The 10,500-nt window shown below is 39.9% G+C and overlaps 1 protein-coding gene across 1 annotated transcript in view; it reads left to right on the top strand.

Annotated features, from left to right (window-relative positions):
* Window positions 1-10,500, top strand: part of GALNT15 (polypeptide N-acetylgalactosaminyltransferase 15) — a 24,727-nt gene that overhangs the window by 5,447 nt on the left and 8,780 nt on the right. Inside the window, exons 2-4 of the mRNA XM_009325698.1 lie at window positions 598-764; window positions 1,466-1,670; window positions 10,086-10,253. Coding sequence (XP_009323973.1) covers window positions 598-764; window positions 1,466-1,670; window positions 10,086-10,253 — 540 coding nt within the window. The remainder of the gene's footprint in view (window positions 1-597; window positions 765-1,465; window positions 1,671-10,085; window positions 10,254-10,500) is intronic.

Here is a 10,500-nt window from a genome sequence, read left to right as displayed (position 1 = left end):
AAAATACATTTACTTTCTTAAATGTATCTACATTTGTTTTCATTGCCCATGTAAGGATCCATTTCTTTCCTATACAGGACTGAGATGTTGGCTTCAGTCACTGGTCAGGCAGTCCACAGGTATACCAATCTGTTGTGCAGATGAGTTATTTTACTTGTTAGTCTTAAAGGTACTGCATTTCAGTTTACTCTTTTCTGTGTTACCTGAGAAAATGTGGAAATTGGTGGAGGCTGACTGACCTGCTTTGTCCCCCTCTCTGCTTTGCTCTAATTGTCTTCAGTTTCTCTTTCTTTGCCTTCTGGACCATTTTTGTTGAGCTGTGTATTTTCAGGCAGCCAGAGCAGAAGAAAGTATCCTGGAATACAGAAAAATATTCCTATTCTTGCATTTTAATTTTTATAATGTCATTCCCATATTTTCACTTTGTATTCCGGTCTCGGACATCTTAATACTTCCTTTGCTTCGTTAAAAGTGAGCTGATATCTTAAACTGCTTTCCATCCCTGAAGGTTTAGGTGTAGCTTACAGCTTTGCTCTGAGAGACAAGTAGCCAGTTGTACCAGTGTTTCTAGTGTCTCCCTCATTTGATCCCATGCAGGTGCCTACAGCAACAATATGACTCCAGTCTGCCTACTGCTAGTGTCATCATCTGTTTCCATGACGAAGCCTGGTCTACTCTGCTGAGAACTGTGCACAGCATTATGGACACAGCCCCTAAGGCCTCCCTCAAGGATATCATCCTAGTCGACGATCTCAGCCAGCAAGGTAGTCCCCATTTCTCTGTATGTGAGCTCTTTCTTCAGGGAAGAAACTGTCCTCCTCCAAGAAGTGCGTGAGGAGAGTAGAAGGCAAAGAGGGCTCTCAGGAAGAGAGCTAAGCAGAGCCCTGAGCTGGCTGCCAGGTTTCACTCTTCCATCCCTAGAATTCAGCTTAGCCTTTCAACTGTGAAATATGTTTCTTTTTTCCCCATCATTTCCAATCACTCTGAATTTTCTTACTTTAAAATAAGATCACACTATGCAAATCTTAGCCTTCCCACTGGACCAGATCTGCTGTAATAATTTCCAGGCTTGGACTTTGGCTGAAGCATAGAGTGGAAAACTCCACATTGCTAAAGTAATCTAAAGCGCTTGGGAAAGCCAAACACCTGTAGCATCTCACTCTGATCTGCACCTTTTGTGTGATGATGAGAGCATCCACCTTTTGCTGAAAACAGGAGAGGAAGCTATTAAGTTTCCCACAGGAATATCTTCACATCTAGTGAATCTCAGTTTCCATTAGTCTCTACTTCTCTTTGACATTATGCTGATGCGGGAATATTTGGAATGTGGCCTACTTGGCCATGTAAAACAAATGCCCCCAAAACATTTTACCAGCAAGAAGTAGCATCTCCTACTACCTGTTGCTTTTCTATAACAGCTTGAATCAAAGCTAAAACATTTCCATGACCGTTCTGTTTCTGACAGGGCCCCTGAAGTCAGCTCTGAGTGAATACATCTCTAAGCTGGATGGTGTGAAACTCATCCGGAGCAACAAGAGGCTTGGAGTCATCCGAGGTCGGATGCTAGGAGCTGCACGGGCAACCGGGGATGTGCTCGTCTTCATGGATTCACACTGCGAGTGTCAGAAGGGCTGGCTGGAGCCTCTCCTAGCCAGGCTGTCCAGCAACCGGTAAATATCCCCGTGACCTCTGAGCTCCCTGCATATGCTAATTTCTGCTGAAAGAGATGTACTTGGAAAGATTTGGGTGGTTTTTTTATCCTCTCTTTGTTACCTTCTTCCTTCTGGTCACATTGCTTTTATTTTCTACCTTATCACCATATGCATCACTGATATGTGGGAAGCAGGATAGGTCACACAGCTGATAACCCTCACTGCACACACAGTATCACTGAACTGTCAGAGTTTGTATCCACTTAGAGCTATAAGAAGGCTGCCTGGTGGTCTGAATTAAAAAAGTTGCAGTCTCAAGCTGCTTGGAAATTGGCAAACATCCACCAAAGAAACTACTGCAAGACTCCATTTTTTTTACTTTTTAGCTGTCTCAGTCATGAAGCCAAGCATAAAATGCTTTGTCCTCCTGAGCCAGTTTGGCTACATACCAATGTCACCTGTACCGTCTCTGTTCCACAGAAAAAATAGACTTTCTGGGCAGCCTAGACAGTTCTAGATAATCACAGGTACTTTCACTGACACCAAACTGACAGAGGAAGGTACAGATTGGTATTTTCCGAGTCTTTCATGTTTAGGTTGGTGCTTGGGCCTGCTCTCTAATGTACAGCTGAGCCCATTATGCAGTCCCCAAGTCCTTCAAAGAGATCAAATCACTGAAAATGTTTCAAGAATTACATAGCAGTAAATCCTTTATTAAAGGGACTTTTCTGAAAGAAAAATGTGTACATTAACTTGTCTATCATTAGCCATAAGCCACTTGAGAAAAAATGAATAATTGCTTGACGGGGTAAAAGAAAAAATACATCTTTAAAACTCTTACCAACCATTAAATAGTCATACTAAAGACCTTCAAAGGCTGTTCCCAGGCACTGGAACAAGCTGCTTTTGTGGCTGATTATGTTTGCTTATAAGAGAATTAATTTGAGTTTTTAGAAATTATTACATCATTTGGATGAAAACATTACAAATACTGCAAGCAAGAGTAATACTGTCCTAGGATGTCAGGACTATTCTTTTCTAAAAGATCCTCCTTGGAAAAGCAGATTATTTTTTGTCTGCTGACTTATTAGATGGTTTATTATGAATATACTTCATGATTCTTCTGCCTTGAGCTATAGTCTATTGTTGATGTTCATGCAAAACTCCTACCTGTATCAATTGGCCAGTCCTTATTCAAGGTTGTATTGCTGAAATTGAAGGAGTTACAAAAAGTCTCAGAGGAGAGCTATAGTGAAGGGGGATTTACAATGGCAAGAGAGAAGTTAGGACCCCACCACAATTGTAGTGACTCACTGTCAAAAATTATCCCTGCTAAGGGAATGCAAAGCCACCAAGCCTACCACAGCTCTGAGATTTCACCCCACTGTCACCAGGGGGTGAAAAAGGGATTCTCTTCCCCTATAGGGCTCATACGCTCATTCATTCCTCCAGGAGAGCAGAATTTAACATTGAGTTAGCTAATGGCTAATTGAATCCATGGAGCAAAGGTAGAAGGATGTTTGGATAACAGTATGGTCTAAACCATCCCTTTCTGTATACTGTATCAGTCACTGTATCTGACCCTGGAAGCTTTGTCACTGCTAGTGTGGAGAACCTGTGCCATTCTCCAGTGCACAGGGAAGACATGCTTTAAGGCATCTGGCAATCACTTTCCCTTGCTGTCCTTCTTTCCCAGCTGAAGAATGGTGATAATAACACTGACCTGATAAGGAAGTTAATTCATGATTTTTCCCAAACTGCTTGTAATGCTTGCATGGAGATCACTATGGAAATGTAAAGCATTAGCATAGTCAACTTGGCTTCATTTAGCAGTTGAGGAGCTGTTAAATTGAATGATGCGCACTCCCTGAGACTACCCAAATGAGGAAAGTACATTGAAAAAAAGCTTACAGTGACTGGTGAAATATCCATCATTCCTCTTCTTAATGTACCAGTCAAGCTGCAACTCATGCACTTTTGCTGGAGAGACAGGATGGGAAAACACTTAATCACCTAGAGTGAGTGAGTGAGTTGTTTGCTGGCAAGGAAAAATGCAGCTTTTCCAAAGCTCAAACATTTGCAGGAGCTTAGCAGAGCTGAAGGGAGATTTTAACTTTGAAAATTGTGATTAAGCCTAATTTTCTAGACTCCTGATCAGATCTACCACTATTATTGTGACCTGTCTTAGAGTGATGCCGAGAGATCCTTGCCCAAACTGAGACCTCACTGTAAGTTGAACATACTGACAAAAAGGGAGATACCCTCAGTTCTGAGTAGCCTGTGGTAATGACAGACAGGACAAACACGAGAAAAATTATCCCAATTTTACAGGTATGGAAATATTTGACAGATACTTGACTTGCTCTGGGTGATGACATTTCATCTCCCCACACGATGGTTTTATTCGCTAACCCAATCAAAATTATTTTCCCCAAAAGTACTGAGTCTTTCTAAAATCATTACACATGCATTTATGGGCACCTTGATTGGGACTAGTTCTGTGAACCATCCCTAACAAATTGCCTGGGAAGCTGTGCATCAGCTTAGTACACCGCCTAGAGAATGGTTCAGCGGTTTGTAAAGCATCCCTTGACATTTTGATTATTTGAGGATGAATACCATAGGCACCTGGACAACATTAGAAACCACAGGAGATGCCCCACAGATCATTTCATTTGACAACTGTTTGTGTTCCAGGATAATTCCAGGTGAGTAGCATGGTGCATAGTAATGCAGCTGTGCAATTATTACAGTCGTCTTTTGAGGGGTTTGCCTTTTGCAGGAGACAGCTGCTGTTTTGTATTCAGTCCAAAGGCAGTGAAAGGCAGAGGGGGCATGTAACAAACTGTGCCATGAAGCCTTGAAAAGGTTGTTTCTTTAACCTAAAAACTGCAACCATCATGCTGAAGCAGGATGACTTTTAAAAAAAAGATCCCAACTGTGGTTCCTGAGAATACTGCATGAAAACAAAATGAGCCTTGATTATATCCTTGACAAGGAATTCCACCTCTAAAAAAGGCATGGGCACTATAACTGTGACAGAGGGGTGGCTTGCAAAGGGGTAGTTTGCCTTTAGGACCTTTCCCCTGCTCCTCGTTGCGAGGGCTGTTTCCCTCTGTGCTGGTGCACTGCCTATACCACAGCTCAAATATTACGTTAGGAAACAGAAGCCTGTGAAATTATTAAAAGAAGCCTATCTAGTTTCTAAAATTCCAAGTGCCTCTGCTTAGCACCATGATTCTAGGTCACTAATCTTTAATGAAAATGCTGTTAAACAGACTAAGAAATGAACATAGCAGTGGAAAGGTATCTCATCCACTGCTTGCTCCTGTTCAGGAGTGAAGGGGAGCCTCTGCTTGTACGTACAGGAATAGAAACAGAGTTCTGCTGTCCAGAAAATTTCTGTGTGGTTCTGGTTTTATGGTAATACACTAGAGAGAAGGGAAGTCTTTTGCACTAAAGTTGAACAGCTCCTTCATCTCTTTTAATCTGATTCTACGCTTCTCAGTGGCCCATACCTCAGCTTTTTGAGCTACCGTAAGCCATCTGTTTTCTACCTTCTCACAGGCTCACGGAAGCATGATGTTATCCATCCAGAGCCCACACAACCCCAGCATCTGAGCATGCATGTCCATGCCACTCTCCTTGTTTTGAAAACCTTCCATATACTTCACATAGAACAGCCTGCTTCCTGGGACTTCTCTTTTTGCCTGATCCTTTTATATCCTCCATTTGTTGATAACACTCATTCCAAATTCAGTAAATTAATGTTCTGCATTTACATGGTATGGTATGTGAAGATATGCTATCTCTTTACAATCTTTCACAGTTGATCAGGATCAGTAGGTGACCTATTTTAAAGAAGTTGAGGTAAAGAAACTGAAGATGAGAATCTAAAGCAAAAAGCAAAAAGCCATAATTACTGCCAAGAGTAGAGCAATGAGGATTTAGGCATAATTCACAGCACAGTGCCCTGACTGTCCAGTATAAAAAGGTATTGGTCACTCCTACAGATTTTGGTACCCCACATACAAATTTGAATATTTTAACAAAAAAGACAGGTTCAAAAGTTGGTTTTTTTTTTTAAATAAAGCATTCCCTTAGCACTCTACCTAGCAGAGATTTGAAGTATATGTTCAGTGCTTAGCATATGAGTAGTCCATCAATTCAAGGAGGCAGTTCATATGCCCTAAGTTAGTCTGCAGTTGGTCTGTAAGGCAGTATTTAAGTAATACTTTATACCATAGCTTTACCATTCCTGATCACTGCATTTTATCTTTTTATTAGCCCTATCTAATTTTGAATGTTTTGCATTACTATTTCCCTGAAGACTTCAGCCAGCCAGCCAGGTGCTTTCAGTGAAAGTGCAGCATGCTGTGGAACCAGCTTGGGTTCTCAGTTGCTTGCTGAAGTTTTGACTACGTGCAGAGCCAGAGAACTTGGACTGCCTGGATTTCCTAGCTATCTAATTTTTGCAGGGAACGATCCACTCTGAATCTGGTTGAGGAAAATACATCATTTTCATGTTTGGTTTTTTTGTTCCTCCTTATTTAAAGGGGGATTAAAACAGATTAAAATCTGTTCCCTTCCCAGCAAAAGAAAGTATAAATCAATAAAAAGCACTTCCAAAAAACTGTATCTAAAACTTCAAAACAGATGTGTTAATTAAATCTTCCTCTCCTCATGTTACTTATTCTAAAAATAGAAAAGAACATAACGTCCATGGTGACTGTAAAGGGTCATGGGAAGACATTTCATTTGCAATTGTATTTGGTTGAGAAATCCCAAACCAGGAAATTGTTCTTGTTTGGGTTGCTCTTTTTCATAGAATTGTGACCTTTTGTAGTTCATGTGTGTTCCAAGCATTTGAAATATTCACAAATTAGTCAAACAGTTCAAAGCCTTGCTGCTAGTTGTATTTGAATTTCCTGTTTTTTCCTTTCCCTGGATTCCACAGAGTAAAATTAGCAGTAGTTTGCCAGTGTGTGTTTCATTTCAAAGTGCCGAGAAGCTGCTGACTGTCTGCCAGTTACCCAGTTAAAAACAAAAAGAATAGCTAAGAATGTCTTCCAACTTTCAATTACCTGCTGCTGCAAATTTGCATTTAGAACCACACAAACATCAGATGATCACTAAATATGCAGAAAACAGATCTTTTATAAAAAAAGCATTAATACCAAAAGATAGGTAAAGCATTGCTTGATTAAGATTAAAATTGAACATTGACCAGTTTTCACACAAGATAAAGTTACTGGATTCCTCTATTTCGGATCAGAAAAACACTCCCAATATTTGAAGTTTTAAGAAGGTGCGTTTCTATTGGTTTGAGCAGAGCTATGCCAGTTTACACTAGGTGAAGATCTAGCATTACACTTACAAACATACTCTTGAAAACTGTTAATCTTGGCATTCTGAAAGAGCTACTAGAGTAATAGCTCTAAAACACAGTTATCAGTTTGTACTGTGTAATTTTGTGGGAAAGGAGATTAGATTTTATTTTGTTCTGGTTTATTGTTGAATTTAGCCAGGGTAGAATGTGACCTATCCCATGAGTTATTTTCAGCTGTCTTAAACACTGTAATTTTCCATGTCATAATTTGCAGATAGTTTGGATAATTGCTTGGTCTCCAAACCATCAGAATCCATTACATCACTGCAGGTATTTTTCTTGAATGGCATTGAAGAATTAATGCCCAATAACAAGCAAAGCAAAAGCATGCATTAAAAAGAAAGGATTATTTCAACCAGAACTACTACTGCGGTGCTTACTCTTATGAGCAATTGCACTGATGCTAGAAGCATCATTGGAGTTTGGAGTTTTATAGTGGCAACAAATTTAAGGTGGATCCAAAAAGGACAGGTTTTAAATGGCTGAAATTATATGAGAACGTAGGAAAGTCTGAAATGTCTGGATCATCTGATCCAGAATATATCTGATCCAGAATATATCTGAGTGTAACTGAGTATCCACATTGTCTCTGTCTGAACTATCTTGGATATGCACATGTGGTCTAGTCTTCATGGTCAAGGTTTTTTTATGGTTTAGTCTACATTGCCTCCTTCGGCTTCCACTCAAATACGCCCTCCTGATATTTCCCTCTTGACTCTGAAATTGTAAAATAAACTACCCTGGGGTCATTAGTTCCTCAGTCCTGTCTGGATGAGAATGGATAAACAAGTAGCAATAGATAGCATGCATTTCAGCAAGTAGCAACAAACTGAGGTGGGAAGTATACGACTCCAACTACACTCCTAACCAGACAGTTGTCAGAGATACTTGTACACTGGAGAATGCAGCAGTCTGTAGAAATTACAATTACAGTGACTTTTTGTTTTTTGAAGTCTAGTCATATAAAATCCATTTAACTTGTTAGATAGATTTTTCTCAGCATATCAAAGAAAAAACACCTGCTTGTGTGAGTCCATCAGGACACTACCTTTTAGTAACTTCTAGAAGCAGTTGGTTTCCTTTTTGTGCTGTTAGTGAGTAAGGGTTAAATACAACTTTCAGTAGAAAGGCTCCTGCTGCCTTGAGTTTAAGGTAGTTGCTCCTGTCCTGGATACAAAACTATATCACAGGGGTATCATCAAGAGAATCAGGGGAGGATATCAGCTTTATTATTTTTGGCATAATTTCTTTCCATTTCTTCTTGAGTCCTGTGGGAGAATGCCAGCAAATCACTGCCTTAATGTACATGCCTACAAATGTTGCAGGTGACCATAAAATTTCCTCATCTATTTATAAACCGAATGCTTGTTTCTGAGAGTGCCTATTATTACATATTACAAAGGCTGGTTTTACACCTGAACAGAGAAATATAATCACTTCTCTATTTTAAATCTTTCTGCCTTTAGCTCATCATAGGGCAGTCTGCTCTTACTAGGAAACAAAGGAATAACTGAGTCATTTTAATGCTATCCTCTGCCTAGTTCATCTTCATACAATTCAGTGACAATCAGTAGTCTCTGTTTCTCCATGGGCTTCTAAAATTCTCTACAAGGAATGGCAACTGTGATAAAACAAAGTTTGGAGTTTCCCCCCACCCTGATACTGAAAAAACATTAGTGATTGTAAAGGCAGAGAAGATATGTCAAGATTACATTAACATCACTCAACCATCTTCCTCAGCTGGTTCTGGTCTCTGCCATGGAAAAGTACAAAGGGCTCACTGCGTTGGAGACTTCTGAGATGTCCTTCTTCATTGATAGTATTAAGTTTTAAGCATATTTCTATAAAGAGTGATCTCTGACCAACATATAAATCTTTAAAAGAGGAGCTAAAACCTTCTACTTTTTGCCCCAAAATTGACCATTTCATTTCTCTCTCTCAGTTTTAACCAGAAGTTATTTTCTAGGGAAAGTTTGCCTCCAGAATAATTTCCTATATGGATACTCTTACTCTAGAACAAGAGTAATTTTTTCCAGGGTACTTTAATCCCTAGTAAATGTTACTGAATTTTCTCCAGAGGAACTTCTGTCTGTAGGCAAGTCCTTACACTGAGACCAGAGACTATCCTTTTTGCATAACGGAGAAGAAATTGATAATGTTGTTATTCAACACTTTTTTCCCTGCAGTCCCTAATACCATTGCATTTATACTCTGAAAATTTCTAAATGTGATACGTCATGGACCTGGAAACAAGGAATGCTGATGGCTCTTCTGAACTACCAGTTAATTCCAAGATGATGTACAAGCACACTGTGAAATACTGTGACGTGTTTGCCAGGGGGAAATGTCTAATGCCTCTTCTCAGACTAACCCAAATATAACTCAAGTTAGAAATGAATTGGAGGAGTTTGGTGCAATGGCTTGTGGTGCAATGGCTCTGTTCTGGCTCTTAAAAGTAGATTCCACACTGTGACAGTGCATTTGCAAGAGCATTTTAAGCTTGTAATAAAATACAAACAGAAACTGGTTTATGAACTCGATGATAAATGTTTTTGCAAAACAACCAGCAGAACAAAATAAGGATAGGTGCACTCTTCATTGGCCTGAAGTGACAAACTCATGAAGTGTGTGGAACATGTACAGGAAAATCAAAGGATGGTAAACTGTGTGAGGCCAAAATCATCTTTTGCTGTAAAGTTTGCATCCATTCCAGATCCTATAACATCAGAGGTTGGGGCCTCTGCGTGAAATAGCTTTCTAAGAATTCTGATGGTTAACTCATAGCAAAATCCTGAATAGCTTTAAATGACAATGCAAGGTACAGGTTATCAATAAATTATTGATCTTTAGATTCCTCACTGCGGGCTCAGTATTGCCATGCACTGAGCAACTGGGCTTCTACCAGCAGGGAAAATAAGAGCACTCAACATCTAGAGGAGTGCTTGTGCTTGACAGTGTCAAAGAGGAGAACCACTGTTCCCTAACAGAGTAGTGAACTTAATTTGTGCTTTGCCTTTGAAAATAAATGATATTGTCTTTTTCAGAAACAGTGTCGTCTCCCCTGTCATAGATGTCATAGACTGGAAGACTTTTCAGTACCATCACTCTGTGGGCCTGCATCGAGGTGTTTTTGATTGGAAACTAGATTTTCATTGGGAACGAGTGCCAGAGCATGAAGAGAAGGTACGACAGTCTCCCGTCAGCCCTATCAGGTAACAGTCCATCAGCCAATATGCCTCCACTCAGCTCAGCAGCAAAACTGTACAATCTGGGTCATCTTCCAGCTACCAGAAGAGAGACATGGTTACTTGCATATGCTCGGTTAATGTTTTTTGAAGGGATAGGTTTTTGGTTTACACGGAGTTTGTTTGGCCTTTAGTAATCATTTTAACTGGATTGCAGTCATACTTTCAACATGACAAATATTTTCCACACATTGACACAACTAACATACAACCT

Source organism: Pygoscelis adeliae, unplaced genomic scaffold, assembly GCF_000699105.1.
Source record: "Pygoscelis adeliae isolate BGI_AS28 unplaced genomic scaffold, ASM69910v1 Scaffold226, whole genome shotgun sequence".
Lineage (NCBI taxonomy): Eukaryota > Metazoa > Chordata > Aves > Sphenisciformes > Spheniscidae > Pygoscelis > Pygoscelis adeliae.
Note: the sequence above shows the minus strand (reverse complement) of the source record. Positions and strands in the feature narration are given on the sequence as shown.